General features: G+C 37.0%; 1 protein-coding gene across 3 annotated transcripts in view; it reads left to right on the plus strand.

Annotated features, from left to right (window-relative positions):
• The first annotated feature begins 6,546 nt into the window (after positions 1-6,546).
• The window catches only part of LOC145777889 (uncharacterized), a 39,322-nt gene continuing 22,380 nt past the window's right edge, over positions 6,547-23,488 (plus strand). For all 3 annotated transcript variants that reach the window (XR_014290392.1, XR_014290393.1, XM_082589244.1), the window contains exons 1-20: positions 6,547-6,796; positions 7,435-7,559; positions 10,423-10,591; positions 11,110-11,322; positions 12,092-12,227; positions 12,586-12,722; positions 12,955-13,085; positions 13,275-13,388; positions 13,626-13,701; positions 13,995-14,145; positions 14,706-14,944; positions 15,533-15,633; positions 15,790-15,904; positions 17,171-17,355; positions 17,620-17,882; positions 19,579-19,786; positions 20,267-20,387; positions 21,471-21,652; positions 22,410-22,572; positions 23,068-23,259. Coding sequence is in view for 1 of the 3 variants with exons in the window: in XM_082589244.1 (XP_082445370.1) it covers positions 6,556-6,796; positions 7,435-7,559; positions 10,423-10,591; positions 11,110-11,322; positions 12,092-12,227; positions 12,586-12,722; positions 12,955-13,085; positions 13,275-13,388; positions 13,626-13,701; positions 13,995-14,145; positions 14,706-14,944; positions 15,533-15,633; positions 15,790-15,904; positions 17,171-17,355; positions 17,620-17,882; positions 19,579-19,786; positions 20,267-20,387; positions 21,471-21,652; positions 22,410-22,572; positions 23,068-23,259 (3,262 nt within the window). In the remaining 2 variants the exon portion in view is untranslated. The remainder of the gene's footprint in view (positions 6,797-7,434; positions 7,560-10,422; positions 10,592-11,109; positions 11,323-12,091; positions 12,228-12,585; positions 12,723-12,954; positions 13,086-13,274; positions 13,389-13,625; positions 13,702-13,994; positions 14,146-14,705; positions 14,945-15,532; positions 15,634-15,789; positions 15,905-17,170; positions 17,356-17,619; positions 17,883-19,578; positions 19,787-20,266; positions 20,388-21,470; positions 21,653-22,409; positions 22,573-23,067; positions 23,260-23,488) is intronic.

A 23,488-nucleotide genomic window follows, 5' to 3' on the forward strand; every position in this document is an offset into this window, starting at 1 on the left:
GGCAGGAACAAGCAATTGCAAACACGTATCGTTAATGGTTCATTGTTATTGCAAATAGTGTGTAAATATGAGATCGACGAAGACAGACGAAGATCAGTATAAACAGAAGATTTTAATTTTTTTTAATGTTCAATAAAATGAGATTAGTTCTGAGTGAAGGTAAATTTAGTTCAAGTAGACGATCCATACGTAAAACATAACACACAGAGGCTTTTTGTTGTAGTTTTGTAACGCAACAAAATTAGACTGAGAGCAGCAGGCTATAAAACAAAAAGGGATCAGTTTATTTTCCTAATTTGCCTACGACACAACTTCACTGATAAGCGTCTGAAGTCAAGAAAAAGTTTCCTTGCTTCAGTTGTTCCATTAGGTCATGACGATGTTGCCGCCAATGTGCGGGTTCAACTATGGCAGGAGAGACTGGCAGCCGGACCGACATTGGCCAATATGGAGCTCACACCCATGGAGAGCCTTCCTTCCGGAAAACATGAACCGGCGATGTAGTGGCGATGCCTCAACCGCTTAAGAACTGGTATTGGCAGGTGTAAAACCTTGATGAGACACTGGGGGTATTCCATGGGGAGCACAAGTTGCACAAGAGCACAAGTTGGGGAGCACAAGAGCACAAGTTGGGAACGATGCAACATCTACTCGAATGCCCTGACCTAAAAGCAAGGTGCTCTGCACAGGATTTGGCCGAGTTCAACGATAGAGCAAGAGCCTGCGTGATGCTCTGGGCTACGGCCGTGTGACACACGATGAAGTAGAAGACTGATAAGCAGAAGAAGATCTAAAAAAAACTTTGGGGTGGCAAAATATTTCCAACAAAGTAAAAATGCTAAAAGAGAGCGGAAAACGCAAAGGTGGTGATCTAAAAAAGTTAGTTCAAGGGTTTTAGATTTAAATTTTGACAATTTATTGTTGTTTTGGTCATTTTTCGTGTATTTTGTGGCCAAATATTTTGTTTATGTTTTAGATACCCGCTTTGTATTATTTTGTTGTAATCATCAAATTTAAAGCTAAGATTTCTGAAAGCGTCAGAGTTACGTTTTTGTATAACTTAAAGTTGAAGTTTATTTTAAAATCGTATTTTTGATGACCACTGAAAGATTTCAATAACTTATTTGTGATGAATTTTTGAGTAGCCTTTGGGTTAATTAGGAAGGGTGAGCATAGTTTGAACAGAAGAAGACTATGAACACGTAACATAATCTACTTGTACATTTTCGCTTGCTGAGAAAGCTGCAGTTATTTTTCCTTGCTGTTTTGAGGGAAGCTCGTATGAAAATTTGAAGGTTTGAAGGAACACCTGGTCAAAGTGCTTCCCTGGTTTAGCTGCAGCACGCCTACTATTGAAGTGTGTGTCAGAGATGTCTTCTGTAAGAACCAAAACTGCTTGCAGACAATTCAACTTTTAAATTAAGGAAAATTACCCTTCATTTTGTGGGAAACAATTTGACGCTGGAATCGTCGATTTGTCTGGAATATTATCGAGAAAATCTTTAAAAAGATGCTGAGCGTTTATAGGTTCTTGAATGATAGGCTACCAAATAATACTGGTAAAGCTATTCATTCATTGTGTCATTTACACCAAATACTTGTACGGTTGCATGCGGTGTATTTGATTTTATATAAAAACATTACTCATAAAAATAAATGATTTTCACGCCGCTAAATACTGTAGGCCTGCAGTAAACGGCAGTACTCACTTGCAACTGTTGCGGTCAGACGTTACCAATAATTGTGATAACGATCAACTAATCTTTGAAAAGGCGTGTGTAACTTGTGTAGAAATAGGCTACAAGTAAATTTATTTGCTTCAAAAGCGCTATATGAGTGACAAATTTTCTCAAAACAATACGTTTCGGAATAAAAGATCAAATAATGGCACAGTTTAAATAAGAACCTTCTGAAATCAGACTACGGGGTGACACAAACTGTACTAGGCAATAGAAACTTCACTTACATTGTACAAACCTAGTATTTTACTTTATACAAAACGTAGGCTATGCAACTTATTAGGGGTAGATCATTTGCTTGCTTTCAGCAACTCCATAACGGTTACTTAGTTGCGATCATTCAATATAGGCTGCTGTAAGCCTATTCAAATTTTAAGTTTAACTCTTATAGTTGGGTAATAAAAAGGTTGCCACATAAGGAACAAGCCATCGTTGCAGAAAAAGGTAATATTTGATAAACAACCTTCAAAAAACATTAAATCAAGTTGCAATATTTCGAAAAAAGAAGCTAAATTTTGATTGACACGGCTTGAATAATCGTAATGGCAGAAATAAGCGAAGAGAAAGACTTCCATGTTCATTGTTCGTGGACCTTACTTCGACAGTACGTTATTGCCGGCGGGTCGCAACTGTCCGTGCCCCATCTGCTAACGTTGGAATGTGGTTGTGCACTGCAGGCGTGGTTGCGTACCTTGACACGACGGGCGCAGCTCTCGCCGCAAGCGCCAAGCTTATACCATCACTGCCAGTCCAGCATTGCGATCAACAAATTATCTTATTGCGATCATATTTCGAAAAATGAGCCAGAGCACCCTTACCCGACGGCCTTGGGCAATCTATTTGAGTCTAGGATAAAGAATTAACAAATGCTTCTGTGCTATTGGGTTTGTGAATTAAAACTAATATACAATTTACTACAAGTTTCGAGAATACATCGCTCATTTTCAAGGAAATTTTAAATTAAAAAGTTTAAAATTGTTTTAGTGTCATGAAATCACTGACTATACAAGCAAATGGTCAATAAAAATGAAATCCATTACAGGCGTGGTTGAAAATCGTAATCATCCAAAGACCCCTAAGGGCAAGCAACATCACCTGGTATATTAAGACGTATTAATATTTTCTTAGGTGAAACATGTAGTAGCCTAAAAGCAATTCAATGTCTTCACAAAAAGAGATTTCTGAGCCAAAGATAGCCAAGCAGAGAGTATGTAATCGCCGGTATACGTTAACATAATCTTGCACGGTGAAAATGTTGTTGTCCTTTGTCTTGACTAAAAAAAAGATTCAATTGGTGTTTGCAGACGATCACCATAACAATTTAGTTTTTACTCACAAAGTTACATTCATTGGAAATGCAGTTCTCATGAACAAGTAAGGGTTTCCTGAGACGCAGTTTGATATTGATGTTAGCAGGATCATGAAGTGCTTTAGTTAGGAGAAAGAACTCTTACACACCAACCAGTATCAGAAAGGATTGCTTGCACTGTGCTGAATATGTTTTTGCCAGTAGGCTTGGTACCAAGAAATCTTACGTGTTAAAATTTCAATTGATTAAATGTAGGCAACAAGAGTGAATGTTCAAATACGACTTTTCCAGAGAAATTAAATTACCTTTACTTTGGTTAACTTAAATAGTAATTTCTACCAACGTCCATGTAGTTGTTTATTTCAAGTTGCCAGAACAACTTTTTGACAAACAAGAGGCGTGGGATTGAATCTTTATGATTTGTTTTTATTTGTGTATCATGGTGGCAAATGCTATGGCCAGTGCTTTTATTTCGTAAAGAGTAAACTAGCTTACAAGCTTCGTGCTTATAAGATTGATGCACGAAAAAGAATGAATATTTTACTATCCAAAGAGAGAGCAAACAATATAAAGGCAACTAATTAGAAAACTTCTACCTAACGTTTTGCGTTTCGACCATTCTATCAACCTACATGGTCACATTGCAAAGTAGTAATCCTGTAAAGTCAAGATTTTAAAATGGCTCAAGGGCAGGTTACAAATTTTAGGAAATACGAAATTTACCGATAGTTTGCAGTTGTGTTGAAATTCGACTCTCTGTTTATTCTTTTTGATAACAATTGTTACCCACTCAATTGAACTACAGTGGATAAAACTAAGTCAAGTTCCCATCTATGCAGGGAATGGGATGGGATGGGATGGGATGAAATGACAGATGGAATGGAATAGAAGGCATAGTTCACGGAAGATGGAAAATGCCAAAGATGGAATGAGATGGAAGATTTGGATGATGGGATGGAAAACAGTCTTCCATCATTCCATCTCAATTCCATCATTAACTTTTTAGCCCAACACGGTTTAAAACTTTAAGACATTAACAAATTGTTAAAATACTGTAACTTGAGTAAAAGTTGCCGTTTGATGATGTTTCTTGAGTTAAGCTTAATTCGATTTGCGTTTCGTATTGAATCAACGCGACTGTTGCTCGGACGATTGTTCGAGAACGAGAAGTCGACAACATTCAAGTTGAAACAAGCATCCTCGTAAGTATCATACTTTCACTTCAGTCGTTTAAATGCACTAAATCGCTCTTGAATCATTCTATTTGTATGAAAACGTGAACAGTCAATCAAATAGTTTGAGAAACAATAACATTATGTAGCAGCAAGCAGAGCCCTTTGAAAACTAAAGCGCTAACTGTGATAATAATTATACATCAATCAAATTTATTTTTAGTATAGCTTCACATACCGGCATGACTACGGTACATTTGACAAAAACCGAGACAAAAAAAATAGGTTATATCAAACACATAGCCAAAATTTTATTCATATCGAAGCTATACCTTGGAGGTATCGAAAAAAAAACATGCGCTTACTTCAGACAAGGTGTCACCACAATATAAATAAAACTTAAACTATAGAGTAAAGAGTTAGCTTGCCTCGCTACAAACTCTAAACATACACTAGACAGAAATCACCCCAAAAACAGAACGCATAAACGCAATCGATCCTACGTTTCACCAACCCGCAAAAACATATTGACGAAACACTTGGAGGCATCGAAAAAACAAACCGTCATCTAAGTGAGATACCCCTGATGTTTCACATGAATTGACAAAACACGGAAAACAGCCACTCCAGCGCATTCCATCTCGTTGCGGTCCTTGTACAAGTGTTCAAGTTGCACCGAAACAAGACTACATATATGCTGCAGGTCTTCCAGTATTCTAACACCAGACTGTACGTTGCCTAATCTGTAGAAAAATACTACTGTTAAATGTTTTGCCCAAATATATCCTAAAGTTCGTGGGGTTACTTGTGACACATACGATACAGAAATGACAAAATTTGCTGATGGAAGATGAAATGAAAGATGGAAGAAATTTTTAAAGATGGAATGGAAGAAAATCTCAGGATGGAAGGTTGAAAAATGTCTTTCATTTCCTTCCGTCCATACCCTGTATTTATGTAGGTCTATAACAATTAGGGTTTGTTTGTGGTCTTTATTTTGCAAGGGCTATACAAAACCATTTTCGTTTGGTTGACATATTATATGAGTAGCCTATATCTTTACAAACATACGTTGTTTGTTTGTTTGTTTATCTTTATCCTGCATTGCGGGAAAGCGGACTTGAGCGCTATGCATCGGTGTACGCCTTCCGACATACACCTGACCCACGCTGCAACCGACGGCAATGTCTGTTTCCGGTTGTCTACTCTACTTATGACTTAAATTTGGTACTACCCATTACTCGAAATCGATCACTAGGCAGAGGCAATTATCGTAAAGTTTCTTGCCCAGAGAAACAACAGCAAGTGCGGGTGGCTGGAGTCGAACATGCAGGCTCTCGACTGCGAGCCCAACGCGCTAACCACTCGGCCACGGCTGCCGAGTGGTTGCTGGTGTGTTTTAACGAAGACATGACGGTGATTAAAGACAAATGTCTTGAAACAAGCAAAATGAATATTGCAGTCAAACCAGTATAACATCTGTAAGCCATTGATTATAGTCTATCCCATAGCCAACTGGCTAAAACGAGGTTGTCGTATCCAGGCATAAGCCCCGTGGTTGAAAATTTAAATTTCGAGGACGGCAAGGAAGTCAATCTTCTTGCTTTCTTTCAGGCATGTCATGAAACATCTTACTAAATACACAAGCGCATACTTTGAAGGGGTGTCAAACCAGCGACCTTTCAAGCGTCGTACCAGTGTTCTTGTCACTAGATTAGCCTATCAAGCCGATATGATGAGATCACGATAAGTTTGAAGTTCTAATATTTTAGCGAAGTTGTACATGCTGCAAAAAGTTGCATTAGTGTAATAGGTGCTCATACAAGGCTATCAAAACAGTAATTTTTAATATAGGTAACTTTAGAGGTAAATCATCTCATTTTGCGTGCAATTCCACTCAAGTTTCGTTTGCATGCGTTGTGTTGTACTAAGTGGGGGGTGAAGTGACTGTGTGCTTCAAACTAACCTAGTTAGCAAATATCAAACTAGTTTGCATCATTTTTAATGGTAGCAAGTTAATTGGTACAAACGTAACAAATGTTAGTTGAATCAAAACATCTTCTGTATGTTCATTGTTTGCAGTAATTTAAAAAAAAATGTTTGATTTATTGTTTTTGTCAGCTTAAAAAACATAGCTGTAGATGCTTTACATTTCGAAAAAAAAATATCATGTTTATGCTGTAGACTATTTCAACTTCTAGTTTTACAAGTTTTACAAGCTAAAAAAATAATAAACACGTGTTTTCAATAATTAATTTGTAAACATACAGCGAATGCTGAATAATGGTCTAATGGGTTGTTTATATACATACACAGATTGCTCAAATACGACACCATGCGGTTGTCCTTCTTGGCCTCACCATTGTTGGTTAGTCTTTTATTGGTGAGCTGTGCCACAGCGCAAACTGTTCCGGGTACGATTACACCCAGTTTAGAAAATGCTACTGATATGTTAATAAATGCCGAAACAACGGCTTCTTCAATCAAAGACAATGCAACAAGTCCTTCAGATGAAAGAGACAGGTCATATAAGGAAAAGTTTCTCCTCCGAAGACAAATGTTAGAAGTTGTACAAAGTAAGTTTATGTTGAATCTTTGAACATAAATAAAACTGAATCTCTTTCTGCTGTTGTACTTGCATTGTAAATAAAAATGTGTAAGAAACCTAGATACGTTTCTATAATGTTACACATTGCTTTTTTTCGGTATAATATTTCTGCTCAATAAAGTTAAAAAATCCTCTTTGATCGAGTAACTTCAGAATTAAACAACTTTATGAAACAATTTTAAACCTTTGAGAAAAACGCCTTGAAATTTTTATGTCCTTATTCCTTTTCTATAGTAAAGAATTTATAATATTTCGTTTGTAACCTTAGAATGCATGCAAGACTTTGCAAAAATGATAAAGAATCTACAGCAATTAAGCCTAACTCTCACACTACATTGAACAAAGAAATATAGTTTTATAATTTACTGTAGATATTGAAATAACTGTATGTTCAGCAAATGGTTTAGTTATTTCATTGAGTTCATGTCCACATGAATTCATTTATTCACTTTATATCGCTTCTGCCGGACCTTGTTTAATTTCCAAAATTTGTTAAAATTAATTACTGTATATTTCGATGAAATAAGCTTGTTTAGTGTTGTAATACAGCTTTCGTTCAAATTATTTTGTTGCAATACTTTCAACAAAATTTTGTAAATATCGCAGGGATGTCTTGTCAAGTAGTCAATGACGGAAATGAGAACTTTGTACAGCCCACAGAATGTCTTGCTGAAAACATAACTGAAACAGCATGCCGACAAAAGAAGTGTTGCTTTTTGGACGACCCAGAGGTGCTGTTTCTTTTCGTTTCAAAAACTTTTTGCAAAAACGTTTCTTTTATTTGACGTAGCACATAGAAAGTGCTAAGTTTGGAAACTTGCAGAAATCTACAATTTAATCAATTTTTAAATTCACTCCAGTTTTGTTTTTAAACTTTGCTGCTGTTAATAAGAGGCTGCACACAATAGTTTGTTTTTGTAGAATGTTAGCGCAACTTGTCACCCTTGTTTGTTGCTGCGTGGGCAGGGCCGACACAAAGCAATTTTGCACCTCAGGCAAGATTCAGTTTCTGCGTCCCATCAGGCCAACTCAACATTTAACTGTAACAAGTGAACGATAAATTTTGTGAGTTTTTCCGGTTTTTGTAGCTTAACTTTCTTTCAGTAGGTTTTCGGTTTTCTTTTGCGGCATCATCTTTCTTCTTATCTAATGCCTTTTGTATTTGCTTCCGTATAGTTCTTGTTCAAATAATGAAAGAATGTCCAGTTTCTTGACAATTTAGGCCTAGTACTACCGATATTTACTAAACTTTGCTAAACTTCTTCATCGTAGCTGCATTGCTCAGTGATATTCGTCGTTATAGGCTATGTATGGCTTGTATGCTGACCTGCATTGTTGGCTACATCCCTTCAATTCAAATCAATATCACTTTTCTGGAGCATTTTACTTGTTAAGTTTATTTTAAAACAAATATTGTAGGCCTACCATGAAGGAAGCACACAACAATTTGAATTTGATGATTAGCCTACAATTGCAAGTCTGTATATTCAGATGAGCTCACTAAATTTGCATCTTCGAAAATCTTTATCCTAGGGCTATTATATACACTAGCCATTACTGAAAGATTATGCGGTAGCCAGTGTCGGTCTTAGGGTATTTCGGGCCCTGTGCGGAAGATGCTTTGCGGGCCCCAATGACAATGATCCAATTCAGTAACGTAGCTAGGTATTTTTAAAAGGGGAGGGGGTGGTTTGACGGTCGGCGATCAAAGCTTGACGGCGTGATCGCCCAAGGCGACACCCAGCGGCAGGGGGTCTGGGGGGCCTCTCCCAAAAAATTTTGAAAAATTACTTTGAATTTGGGGCATTCTGAGAGCATGTTCAACAAAAATTTGGGTATGAATATTACTGTAAAATGGTGCTGTCCGGTGGCATAGCAAAAGGATAAGATCATGCTTTCTTTGGCATTTTTCGGAAATAAAACTATGTCTCTATGTTGAGTCTGGATGCAACCTATTTCGCCCCGTGAAAAATTCGTACCCCGATTTCGTACCCTGAAATCGGAGTAACAAAATCACATTTCGACCTATTTCGTCCCCTGAAAAGATCGAGACAAATTTTGAAATGTTTGCGGCAACTCCTATCAGTGACTTCGGGTCTGTTGTTTTTTTCTCGATTTTTTAGGGTACGAAATATTCAGGTGACGAAATAGGTTGCACACATTGAGTCTTCATGTTTTCTTGTTGCTAATTTCTTAGTTGAATTCACTTGTTGAATTTTTCCATTGGAAATGACAAAATCACTGCATTTTTTGAGTAAATTGAAGGCCCCCTAATTTGCGGTTCCTGTGCGATCGCACGGTTTGCACACCCCAAAGACGGGCACTGCGGTAGGCGGTAGCTTATCTCGATGATTTTAAAACATCAGCGTTTTTTACCAATTTGTATCCTTCGGAGTATCGGTATAACTTAGACCTACAGTTTGTGCGACAATATTCGAAACGCATATCATTTTTATTCATAAAAAAAAATTAAAAGTTAAAAAACCGCAAGAAAAAGAAACTTCTGTGTCTCCTCAGGGTCTACACCCTAGGCAAGGGGTCCGCAAATACTTGTTGGCGAGATCCAACAAAAACAATACTTTAATTCTTTGCGACCCAAACGTTTCAGAACCATATGATATTGCTCAAAATACTTTGCAATTCAATATCAGTTTGGTAGTCTCTTCGTATTAGGCCTAAGCCCACATCCGGACCGTACAATTTTGGGCTTGTTAAGCGAGGGACGATTCTCTGCCATTCCTATACTTTCAGTAATTCCGAAATGGACTAAATTGGGCTTAATAAGCGGGGACTAGACTAGGCTACTACTATTGAAGTATAAATTTTCTTGTAGGCTACAGAATTGTATGAAACTATTCCAGGTTTGCACGTTTACAGAATGTTCTGGAAATACGTTACATAATAAAGATTTTGCAATCAGAGGTTACTACAAAACAGTAACAGATAATATCACATCGTTCAAGAATTCCACAATCAAAACAGCACGTTCGGTCAAGATACAAAGCAGCCCGTCGCGAGGCCTTGCACATTGATTGTGACAGGCACATATTCTGTTTTCATTGTGATGGTCAGTTATAAAAACAAACTGAACTGAACTGATTTATTTTTGCCAAACAAGTTATATTGATAGTAAGTTTAAAATGTTTTGCGACCCACGGTGGATGGTCTCGCGACGCGACCCACTATTTGCGGACCCCTGCCCTAGGCGACAGCCTAATAGTTCGCTTAAAGGACGTGCCAGCCTTGTACGTGAAAATTCCAAATTTTATTTCAGCCATTATCACATTTTATTTGTGCTACACTTATTATGAGCAGAAAAACTGCAGCAATAATTTTGAAGTGTGAAAACTGGTAGAGCATTAACATAGCATTCAGGCCTTTGGTAAACTGATCTGGTAACTTATAACAGTTTCTAAGAGATATTTCGTATCGAACGAAATTACTTTGCTACCAAAAGCTATCTGAAATCAAGCTTTGTTTATGTTGCTAACTTGCTAAGTTACCATGTGTGACAGGTAACTTCCGTAGTTGCCTTGGTTATTTTTTTAGATACTTTCAGATCAAAGTCAATCATACTTTACATTTCTTTCTTAGGATGACGGTCCAATTTGCTTGAAAGGACAACCTGCAATTTATATTTATTCTAAAGTTGATGAGCTGAATTTTGACACCGGTAGCAGCTCAAGTTTAAAACAAGCCGACATACAACAATTCATAGAATCTTTGATCCAATGCGTACTATCAAGAGAACCGGATTGCAGAAGTATGCTGACATAAAGCTATTACAAACTGTGTTACTTCTCAAAAAAAAAAAACTATTAAAACTGTTTAAACCAGCATTTACCTAAACCTTTCCTAAATTGCGTCTATTCTTCAACTATGATAAGCGCTGCTTAAAAATAATAATAGCCTAATTTGTGTTAAACACAACTTTGTTAAATGACAAAATTATTTTTTCACCATGAATTTACAATACCTCCTTGACAGCAATTGCAAAATCTAAGTCTGTATCAATACGATCCATGATGGGATACCGGATAGTTGTAAATTTTAAAGACGACAATTTTGTATGTTAAAATTTGACATTCTTCTTAGCCTACTTGGCTGCTTTTGAAATTAACTCTCTTGATCAAAGTTTCGCGTTGCAAAAATTTGAAATCCTTTTATCACAGCTTATAATCCTGCCAATAATTTCTAACTTTATGTTAACGTGCACCTGCACAGTGGATTTAGCATCCGGAATTTAATTTGATTCGTTTACGCTGCCTATTTTGATATCAGATTCTGCAGTTGGGTACTCGCAGCAAGATATCGACAACCTCGTATTTGATGCCACTCGTGGGGATGCTGGGGCAGTTGCCATAATCAGACAAGGAGGCTTGACTTTTATTCGTGCCCTTAGCACAGCTGGTTTTATCAGTATCAATGAATTTAATGCGTTGCGTGGGATAATTTCAAGTGGGCAAGTGGTTCCCACAATTGCACCAAGCCCACGTAAGTGATATATAAAATATTTTTGCACTATTGGCGATCGTTAATCAATTCTTTGACACAGAAGAATAAATAATTACACTGCATAGTATTATTATGGATATTATTTCAACACTACGCATTAAACAGTATACTGTTAATATAAAACCATTTAACACGTCTTGTTATTCGCCATGCAATTTAGTGACGCAAACCTTTAACCGATGGCCTTGAAATGTACGTTTTAGATGTCGGATATAAATTATGGTGCACTGTATATTTTGGCTTCTGGCAAGCAATGTATGAAATCAAATTTTTTCATTCGCTCTTGTTCTATCTCAAAACTAAAATGTAAAAAACAAACTTTTTATCCAGGCAATGCTCTATGCAGTGGTTCCCAACCTTTTTGCAGTTACCGAGCCCTTTAAAAGAATACCGAGCCTACAAACGCAAGAATTTTCCAAGAAAAAACCTGAATCAAAATTTTGCAGATTTTTTTTTAAATATGTCAATTATTAACAACTTTTTAAAAATCATGTATTTACAAATGCTCTCAAAAACTTTTACGGACTCCTTAAAAGTCTTTAAGCCACAGGTTGGAAATTATTATTCTCCATGAAACCTACGCAATTTCATCACACTAATAGGTTTTTATATTTTTTCTTGCGTGTAGAACAGATGTACTAAACATCATACTCAAGACAAAATGTAAATTTAGTTAATACAGTTTTTTTGTATGACTACATTAAAGTCTTTCATTTGGTTGGTTAAACCTTTTAAACTTTTGATTAAGGCTGTTTTTGGTACCCATGGGGTGGATGGAGCAACTGCCAGGGAGTGTGCGGTGTTGGTGTGCAAATGCGTATTCGTCGTTGTCAAGGTTGTGTTCCAGGAACAGGTGCTTGTCAAGGAGCTTGTACCGAGAAAAGGTAGGCATATTACTGTCGTTGACTGTTTTTACAAAAGTGGGCTACAGCCCTTCTGATGTCACTTGTTCATGTTCTTTGTAAGTGCGCTGGACACTTTGGTGACAAGCCCAATCACTGTAGAAATTGTCTGACAAAACAATTACTTTTATCTCATCTGGAATAAGTTATTAGTTGTAAAAAATTTTGAATATGTTATTGTTGTTTGCTACGTTATAACCAATGACAAATAATAAATTTTTGAAATAGATACGTGGGCCTACGAATTGAAAATCAAACAAGATTAATATGATCAAAAACTACATACCATGAAAACTGTATCACATAAAAGTAAATATGCATAACATACTTATTTTCAAAGGGGCTGCCCAAATCCAGTGGGACAGATTTGCGGATACTGGGGTCCATGGTCAGGTTACAGTTCATGCAGTCTTTCGTGTGGTGCTGGAACTCAGACTAGAAACCGCCGGTGTCTTGGTGGAGAACGAGGACAACCAGGTGCAAAAAATCATGATTTTCATTCCAACTATTTCATAGTTGAAATAAAGAAAAGCTAAAATGAATTAAAGAGCGAACGAATTGGAAATTATTTATAAATTTATAAGCCTATCAAATTTTATATTAGTTTTGTGTTGCTCAGTTATTGAGTAAAAGGGTCTTTTTGTAGCCTACATACTTAGCCTACTCTTGTAGCTCGACAACTTCTTGTTTACTGGTATGTTTCGTGTAGGTTGCATTGGTATTGACACTGAATCCATTCGATGTAACACCGGCCGTTCTTCGTATGGAGTGTATGATCAGTGGTCGTTGTGGACAGTGTGCTCTTTAACATGTGGAGGTGGAACTCAGAGCCGCACACAAGTAATTATATGAATGGAATTGTGTTTAATAGTTTTCCACTAACAGTGATTTATTTGTAGTTTTACAGGTATCGTTAGAATATGATGCGTTGTGTTTTCAAAACCAATGCCTAGTCATGCTAAACTCAATGTGAGAAAACTTGTGTTATTTATTGTAAGTTGCACATGCTTCAATTTTTATTTATTTTAGCGACATACGTGCTATGAACCCACTAATACGGAATCAAGAAACTGTAATATCGAAAGCTGTTGTGGAAAATCAGCCTGGACTGATTGGAGTGGCTGCAGCACCACTTGTGGACGAGTAAGTCGAGCTGTTTTGGTTGCTCTATATTTTGATTGATAATAGTGCTGGTTCAAAAACACAGATAGGTCAACATCGTCTTAAAATTCACCGAAGAATTTTCCAAGCGCAAGTCAAACCAAGCAAAAATTATAGATTGCTGTTAGTTAAATGCCCTAACTGTGTAGACTACAAGATAATAGTAGTCACTGTGGTGAATTTTTTATTCTGTTATTCACACACAATTGTATTTAACAGGGAACTAGAACCAGAAGAAGAATAGATAGATGTCCAGAATTTCCGGATGATGTTGAATCTGTAATCTGCAATAGAGGTGCGTTTGCATACATCATTACAAAGCCGTAATTTTACGCTCCAACTTCTTTCGGAATTGTTAACCACTTGTTTTGTGAACTGACTTTGCAGTGTTTAGAAAGGAGCGTTTTTCTGGCTATCAGCAAATGGCTGAGCATTCTCTAGAAGTCTAGAACACCGAGCAATTGCGATTCACTAACCATAACGGTGTAGTTTCCACGCTAGACCATCCAATCAACTATACAATATGTTTCTCGGCAGCCGAGTTACTAACTATACAAATGACAACGTAATTTATTCATATATGCGCAGGGAATGGAAACTTTGGGGATTGGGCGCCATGGGGAGTATGCAGTTCATCTTGCGGTGGAGGGTCTCAGACAAGGAGAAGAGCTCACTCTTGCTACGGGACCATAGAAACAGATACTCGTGCCTGTGGAGGAATTGGAGGGTTCTCGTTGTGGTAAGGCAACCTAACGATCTCCATTTTGGGTTTTCAAAGGTTCTCAACAAGTAGTCAAAGGCCTGTTAATAGATAACATGGCCTACAAACACCAAAATTATTCTAAATTAACTTTTTAAGTTTATGCAAGAAAAATAGTGTCGACCAGTGTAACTAATTTAGCTTAAATGATCCGAAAACAAGCGAATAGTACCGATTAGGACTTCACACTATTTTGTATGATTCTAAGTGAAGCTACTTTTTTACAATAAAAAATGTTTTGTATTTTTTTTTATTTTTATTTGGTTTTTATTCATTTGATCATTATTAATTCCGTAATTTCAAGGTTACCATATATGATTTAGGCTACAATGTTGTTTCTAGAAATACAATTCATTATTGAATTACCCTTTTACTGCAATGCAGTGTAGAGTAGACCTATAGCGTAATCAAAACTAACGGCAATTTAAGCAAGATTTAAAAAGCATTGATATGTAGCAGCTATGAAAAAGCAATTAGTGGTAAAACGTTATATCACGCAATATCAATTATACTAAAAGTAAGCTATGGTAATTTTTAAGGTCTGGCTACGGTCCATGTTCAGCAACTTGTCCTGGTGGCCAGGCTGAGCGCACGCGTCGCAATCCTTGCACAAATGCTGTAGAAAGGGAATCAATTGCATGTGGGGAGGAGGCAGATTATAGTCCTTGGGGAGATTTTGACTCTTGCAGCTCCACTTGCGTAGGAACAAGATCAAGACGACAATTTAACCCTTGTGGAAGAGCACCTCGACGGGATACGCAACCTTGTGGAACTATAGGTACATTATTGTAATTTTATTGCAGATATAACTGTGTCCATAGTACATATGGCAGTACTTCGAAACGAAGATAGCAGTTTAAAAACACGTCACTTACAAGCCCTCCTGTGGCTAAAAAGTCCAATGCGTGACTGGCAGGCGCGGTTGTAAGGATAACATGTAAAGCCTGTCACTGGTGATGATGAAAAATTCCGACAGTTTTGTCTATTGCAACGCTTTTCTACTTGGTTAGTGGTATGCATTTTGGAGACGGTTTCATGCACAGTGAGCCTCCACGGATCTCTATCTTCTGCAAGGTTTATCCAATGCTGAGTGCCTAAGTTGCACAATTTCAGTGATACTTATTACTAGAGTAACCAAACAAAAACAAAACAGGCAGTATTATCAATTCATGATCAAGATAAAGAGCCTACTGATAACGTTTGAAGTAGTCTGATCTGTAAAAACAGTCAGAATTCATCAAAGACATCATCAGACTGTTGGAGGTTAACTACAGTAATTACATTGCACGTGTTAATTCAGTAACAAGTTTTAAGTGTTAAAAGTAGGCTAATGGCTTTTTAAACGGGATGTTTTTTTTAATTTTAGGAGATTATGGAGATTGGGATCAATGGAGCACTTGTTCTCAAAGTTGCATTGGAGGCACACAAGTCCGAAGACGTCTCCAACCCTGTACTGGAGAAACTGATGTATGCTAACAACTATCTTATCGTGATGAGTGTCACGTTTTGTTTGATTCGAGATTTATATTTCACCATACAACTAGGAAAACTTATAGTTAAGTCTACTCATACTTTTTTTTATGTAAACTATGTTAAAAAGGTAACTTTTAACTTTGAATTTAGGAGGAAACTCGACCATGCGGATCATTTGGATCGTGGGGAGATTATTCTCCATGGTCAACGTGTGATCGCACGTGTGGTGATGGACAACAATTTCGAACGAGAGTCCATTCTTGTCGTAAGTGTACCCATGACCAACATTGCACTAGTTTTTAATTGTAATCGGATTTAACAAAATGTCACGGTCATGACAAACATGTGCCAAGCATAGCTTTTAGCTGTATTATACTAAGTAAAGTTAGCTATACTTAGTAAGTTAAAGAAGTATGGCCTACATGTTGAATTAAAAAAATATGTTAGAACTGCTTTTAACCGCACACAGCTTAAATGGTATATGGACGTTTTGAGCCAGTAATTTAATATGGTTTGATGGCGGATTCCACCAAGTATGACGTAACTGAATGGTATGACGCGTATGACGTCTGACGTATAATGAGGTATGGCCTATACGTATAGAATTCAACATTTCTATTAAAACTGCTTTTTACTGCACATAGTTTAAATGGCACATTTACGTTTGGAGCCAAGTAATTTGACATAGTTCACCGCGAACTCTACCTAATAGAATGGTATGACACACGTGACGTCATACTATTCGACTCTAAAATCTTGTTTAACTGTACTGTACATGAAGCAAAAAACATTTAATCCATGAAAATAAATTTAATCCATAAAAGAAGCAAACAATGGCAACAAATAACTGATCTAGCTCGTGTTGGGATCACACAGAAATCTTTTTATTACCAAACCCATTTCTAATGACCAGGCACATTTCTACTTTATGAGTGCTCACTACTTTACTACTTACACAGTCTACTACCAGCTATCTAGATATGAATGTACAGTACATCAACAAAAATTGCGATCATTTCACCCAATTTAACGGTAACTATCCTCCGGTCTATAAAACTGGCTTAAGGATGAAATTATTTGCTTTACCGAAAAAATAAAAATACTTTTAAAAATATTAAGTGGTTGTGACTTGTGACTTTTTTCTTTTTTTCTTTATTGAGTTTTTGTGGGAAATCTTTACCCATGTAGCTATGCTTTAGTCTATCATCAGACTAAAAAGCGCTTTTGAAAGCTTGTTCCTGGCAGTTTGGCATATGTTACCATACCTATAAAAGCATTATCCATTGACGCAGTACGGGATCCCCGATATTTACAGAATGAAGTTTGCAAGTTTTCACTTGTGGGAGTTTTGTTTGTAAATTACTCGATCCATTGCAGCATAGCAAGGTAGGCTATATGTGACATGTGAAACGAAAGTCAAACTCATATCTATTGATGTGGTGAATTGTGGTTCTATATATTGCACAAGTAAATATCTTACTCTACGGTGAAATGCAAGTGCTTCTGTAATTGACAAACACTTTTCTTCTAGCTTTAAATCTTTCTGCGAACGAACGTGATAACAACCGGGAGGTTCAGTCTTGCAGAATTCGTATTTGCTGTTCCTTCGGCTCGTGGAGCACATGGTCAGCTTGCCCAACAACGTGTGGTTATGGAATCCGCAACAGACAACAAATCAATACTTGTGACAACGTTAATCCAAGAATTGAAAATCAGGTGAACTATAAATACAGAACCATACTGTACATCATTTTACTGTGAATGCGTCATTGTCAGAACTTTACAATTTATTTAATTATTTGAATTTTTGGTGCAGAGATAACTCTCTACCGAAGCTCTATCAGAGATAACTTTGTTGAACAACCATAAACAGATATAGCCTACCAAGCAACAACATTGCATTTAACATTATAGCTAAAGTACAGTATGTTTCAACGGTGCTCTTCAAGGGTAGGTTTTTAATGGCTTGTCTTTGTTTAGTATTGCATCATTGGTAACGGGGATTGGGCTGAGTGGAGTTCATGGGGTGATTGTAGTCGAAGTTGCCCCGGTGGAATACGAACCAGATCTAGAATTCAAACTTGCAGTGGTGTAAGACAAGATCAAGCAATTTATTGCGGAAATGATCCAGGATATGGAGACTATACTCCATTCAGCCGCTGCTCTAGGACGTGTGGTGGTGGATTTATGGTGCGTAGCCGCGTTAACCTCTGTCAAAGACGGGAGCCACAAAGAGACGTTCAGTAAGAAAATTTGTGCTTACACGTTTATCATAATATCAATGATTTAATTATAGGCCTAATCATGTTCTATTTAGCGCTCATTGCTCAACGTGCAGTATACTGCGATTAGAGATACTACACAACCAGGGTGATAAAAAACACGCTTTTTTAAATAAAACCAATCTCGCCCGAGTTTTTATGGACAAAAACAGGTTTTTGGTAAAAAAATGGTTTATGATCAAAAATGGGTTTTATCCTGTAAAAATAGCCAAAAAATATTTTTTGCGGGACTGGTTTGACTATTGTTTGTGGCATGCGATATGCATTCATGTGAAAAACATACAGGCAGTGAGTTGCTGGTTGCTAAGCCTACTAAATATAACAAGAATCGGAGCCATGCAAGAATTTAATTTAAACACAACCTAAAACAATCCCGATGAACACCCAAACTTTGCAGTATTTTGATTAGTTGTTGAAAATAAAACTTTTGAGAAAAAACTTTTCCGTCAAAGATGTTGCCACAAATTTTTTTCTTGAAATTTTTCAAATTACAGCAGATCTTCTCATCTGGCAAACACTAGTTTTGTATATCTAGCCGTGTCCTTTTTAAAAACCCGGGTTTTTTATAAAAAAAAAAATTAATAAAAAAGCAGCACTCCCGGGTAGCTATACCCGAGTACCCGGCAGCTACTCACTATAACCCTGCACACAACAGAATCAGACAGTCATCGAGTCAGCCTATTTTATGCTTTTTGCCATGTAAATGACTTGCTGAGACACAGCTGTATGCTCCGGAGCAGCGTTGCACCGATGTCCTTTTGAACGTCACGCAGACATTCTCAACACTCGGCCACGCAGCGATACTTTATCTCTATTTTATTGTTTGTAAAAAATATTTTGCATTAGTCTATTTTCGCAGCAGTAGTCTACATTCCTTTGATAGTGGTAGTTGTAAAAAACATTAAATTTACAGTACAAGTTGGTGATCGCGGTAAGGATCATTTGGAGGTGCTTGCCAGTTACTTTCGATCACTTACCATTTGTTACGGCCAATCTCTGTACAAATCAAACGTCATATAAAACCGTTCAAGTCTACTGAATATTACGTCATGGAAGTTGCTAGAAAATGTGCCAAAATTGCACCATCGTTCATAGACTTGTGTCAAACTTGTTAGGACTTGTTTGGGCCTGTTTAAACAGGAAATATTACATCAGCTTTAAACACCTGTTGGAATGACTTCATAATTGTCTTTCATTTATTGCGTCACAGTTACTTTCTACGTGAATTTGAGATATTGATATCTATTCTGGTCATTCGTAAAATGATTGTTTGAAAGTTGGCCGCACATTTAACTGTTGGCTTAGTGCTTGCTAGCTGGACAAAGGTTCCGTCTTTTATCCAAGTAATCTGTTGTGTAGTGACAGTTTAAGTGGTGTAGGCGTTGCACCCCCTCGTTTTCGGTAGCCTCGGGCTAATTTTACAGGAATACACTGTTTGAAAAGAAGTTCAAGTGTGTGTTTCTTCGGTCATTATATACAGACGAACGGATTAGGGAACTTTATGTTAAAATTTTCCCAAGAAGAGATTATGGTTTACCGCTGTGACCACCATTGTGAATGTGCTGATTTTGGACAAAAATGGAAATTAGTTTCAACCATTTTACTTTCAAAATAAAGTTTTTTTGATAAACTAACCAACAAAATGGATGCAATTTAGGAGTTGTAATACTGACCCTGGGCGGTACCTCGAGCCCAGTCAGTGGTCCACGTGTTCTCGAACATGTCTCGGAGGAACACAGACACGCTTTGCACGACATACTTGCGGCATGCCAGCACGAGTAGAAAGGCAAGCGTGTGGTAGCCCTGGAACTTTGCTTCCTTGGGGTAACTGGGGTCCATGTTCAACAACATGCGTAGGCACAAGAGTAAGTACCGTCTTATTCTGCATTAAAGTTTTAGAGTTCAACAATTTGCATAAAGTATTTTCGGTAAAAATCTTGGCAAATCAAACTTTTCAAAAAAGTAAAGGTTTGTGGAAAAAATATTGTACTTTTTAACATTAACAATTACTTCTAATGATACATAACTATATTTATTCACGACAACTCAAACTGTGGAAAATTACTTCATATATGCTACCTACTGTCATTCAATCACCACAGATATAGGCCTAATTAGCCTATTGATAGTTAAGAGGGGTTGTTGAGATATTTTTAGTTCTCTAAATAAAAAAATGATGTAGAGATTTATTGGACGTCGTATGTCTCATGTAAACATCTTCAGATAATGTCAGTAACAAATTAAACTCGTCTGAGTGTTTAACCCTTTCAACTTTTGACGCATGCTTCTCGCTGATCTACAGTATTTGCTTCCGTCTTACATCCTTGCGTCTTACGTCTTTCTAGAATCGTTTCCAACGTCATCAATGCACATCTGAATTTAACACCGATAGTGAGCCTTGTGGAAGCCCCGGAGGTTACGGACCTTGGGGACGATGGAGCACTTGTTCATCTCTGTGTGCAGGAGGTAAGATCAACGTTTTTGTAAATAATACATCTAATCATAGCAGATAACTTATTTTTAACTAAAAACAGGTTTTGAATATTACTCACATATTTTCCAACATGGCTGCCTGGAGATGCGGCCTGAATTTTCACATTTTGTGGATTTTGACTACAGCTACTGCTATTGTTTGAGTGACATTTTATAACATCTTTTTACTTTTTAGTGACTTGTAATGATATAAAAGCTTTTGTTGCCTTGAGAAAGCAGTCAAAAATAAAAAAATGTAAATTGAAAAACCATTTATTAGTTAAAAAGCGATTAACAATCTCAATGAAATTTTCGGAATCAAATTTTCTTTTTTTTCAAAACCTTATGATGTCAAAACCTAATTTGTCACCTGGAGAATACAGTAAAAAAGACGTTAAAACACTACTTTTTAAAATTTTCAAACGACAATTACCAAATGCTGGCAAAATTTGGAAAAGTCTGCCAAATGTAACAAATCAGGCCGTATCATTACAGTAGATAGCCCAGCCATGGTACCAATAAAAGCTTTCATAAAAGATACTGTTTAAAAAAAAACGGAAAGAAATCTGAGTTTAATAAAATTTTGTTTCAATAAAGACAAAATCTAACTCTAGCACTCCCAATGTATCTGTACGATAGAAAAGTTAAAAAATGAACTCGCCAGGATAGGTCGTGGTAAAAAATGCTTATAAAAATAACTTGCTAAGCGTAGTATAAAAAAGCCTACTCCTTGCGTGACATTGCAGCACGGTAGCCTAATGCTTTTTAGTATCTTTTTTCTTTATTTTGTTTTTGCTTTAGTGAAAAATTAAGTGTTAGCTTGAAAAAACTTGTACCCGCTCCACGTAACTTTCGAGTGTTTTTCTACTTTTTTGACGGCTTAGCTGATAGACCTCGGATCTCTGACTGGATCAACTAAAGTGTAGTTGTAGTGACTTATCAACATAGCATAATTTCTCACACTAAAATTGATACCGTTAATGCAAGCTTACTTATACTTTTTGCTTGTTGTTGCACAGTAGGTATACTGGTATAGCCCATGTTACGATATAGTTGTAACATTACTTTGGTCAACAGGCTCTCGAGTACGACGACGAATTCATTCCTGCAATCGCGACGTTAATACCGATTCTGAACAGTGCGGAAGAACTGGATACTTTGGAAACTGGGGTCTTTATGGACCCTGCTCTCAAACCTGTGGCGGAGGATCGCAAGTTAGAAGACGACAAGGGTTTTGTGGATTTCAAGATCAGTCTCAGGTGGATGCTGTTTTAAGAACTACTAAACACCGTGATTATTCAAAAAAAAATTAAAATATGTTGTTTTCTTTAAAACCTCCTGCGCGAGTAAGCAAAGCTAAAACTTTTCTATAGATAGTACACTTTTTGAAAAGACCCAAACTGAATATTTGTATTTGAGAATTTTTTTGTTTTTTCTGTTTTACGCGGATCCCCGATTAACTATACGTTGGTACGGGTTTAAAGTGATCGCCTCTTTTTTTTAATGAATTTTTGTAGCTTATAAAATTATTAATTTTCTAAAACATTTAGTGATTGAGGGCCAATCGAAGTCCAAAGCATTTAAATATTTACATCAAAGTAAACGGAAAAGCATGGAAGCCAATTTTAACTGTCTTGTTAAGATACTTCAAAGCATTTTGAAAGTCGAAGATCAAGTCCACTCTTTCGTTGAGGGAGTGTCAGTCTGACGCGCTCAACGTGGCTCGTTAGCCATAGCTAATTCTAAGGGGCAGTGATAAATATTTTGTTCAGTTGCAAACCAAACTTGTGCAGTGATAAAACAAATGTTTTGATCGAATAATACACAACGATTACATAAAGAAAGCCGATTTCTTTTATGTCACCAATTTCACTTTTCCCAAAAAAAAAAACAGTCAATAAGATAAAATAAACTTTATTTGAAGTTGTCTGATCTAAACCAAGGCAACAGTCGATAAACGGTAACAGGTATTTATAAACGTTTTAAAACTTTTTTTTTTTTTGTTACTCTGCAAAGCCTCGGGCTTGTGGCACTGCACGATGCTGCTTTGTGCAACCCTGGACACAATGGACAGCATGTCCAGTTAGCTGCGGAATTGGACAGCAAGGTCGCCAACGATTCAGTAACTGCTCGCTCAACCAACCTGTTGACAATCAAGTCCGGTCTTGCAATGCTGGAAGTAAGCAAATAATAGTCCTAGAAAATAAACCGAACAAACTAGTAATCAAATTAACAAGACGTAAAGTTGCAAGAAAGGATACAAAACACGTTTAGCTCATGTGAATGTTAAAATAATGTCTGTAATATCAATAACTCCGTACTAGTGTTCAATAAGACGACTATTTCTTTTGAAATTTTATATACTTGACCGTAGCCTACTACATTTTCTTGCAGTGAGTGTCCAATAATAATGAGATACGAAGAGTGTTGGATATATTTAATTATTAAACTTAATGTGTTATTTTTTGTATTGATGAATAGTAAACATTGTAGTAGGCCTACTGTATAAGTGAGGTTGATTAGTATATGCTCCGACTTAAAACCTTCCTTGTGTGTAGAAAATTTGAGAAAAACCAAATGCCACAACTTGTATAGCCACTTAAGAAAGCACACAGTAGCCTACAACCACTTAAAAAAGCTAAACTGTTTACTAAACTAAAGTACAACAATTTAGATGGAAGAACATCGCAATGGACGTTGTGGACTACCTGCACTGAGACGTGTAACGGTGGTGACCAAACACGAAGACGAACCAACACTTGCGCCTCTCAACCTCAAATTGTATCAAGAACCTGCAATAACAATCGATGTCCATTTTTCTCGGATTGGTCCGCCTGGACTGCTTGCAGTGTCAGCTGCTTCGAAGGTCAGCAACAGATTCGATACCACTTGTGAACTTTGGTCAAGTTTTACTCCTATGCAATAGATCGAGTTTCTCTTTTAGCAGCATGATCCTGTTTTAGCCTGATGCTGCGAGTTCGCTGTGGTAATAGCGAATTGCACTAGCTTTCAGAAAACTGTTCCCTAGTCATGTGCTATGACGAATGGTGTTGTTTTGTGTTTTATGCGGCTTTTTGTTTGGCTTGAGACTGCAG

The sequence above is a fragment of the Aplidium turbinatum genome, chromosome 10 (genome assembly GCF_918807975.1).
Source record: "Aplidium turbinatum chromosome 10, kaAplTurb1.1, whole genome shotgun sequence".
Taxonomy (NCBI): Eukaryota; Metazoa; Chordata; class Ascidiacea; order Aplousobranchia; family Polyclinidae; genus Aplidium; species Aplidium turbinatum.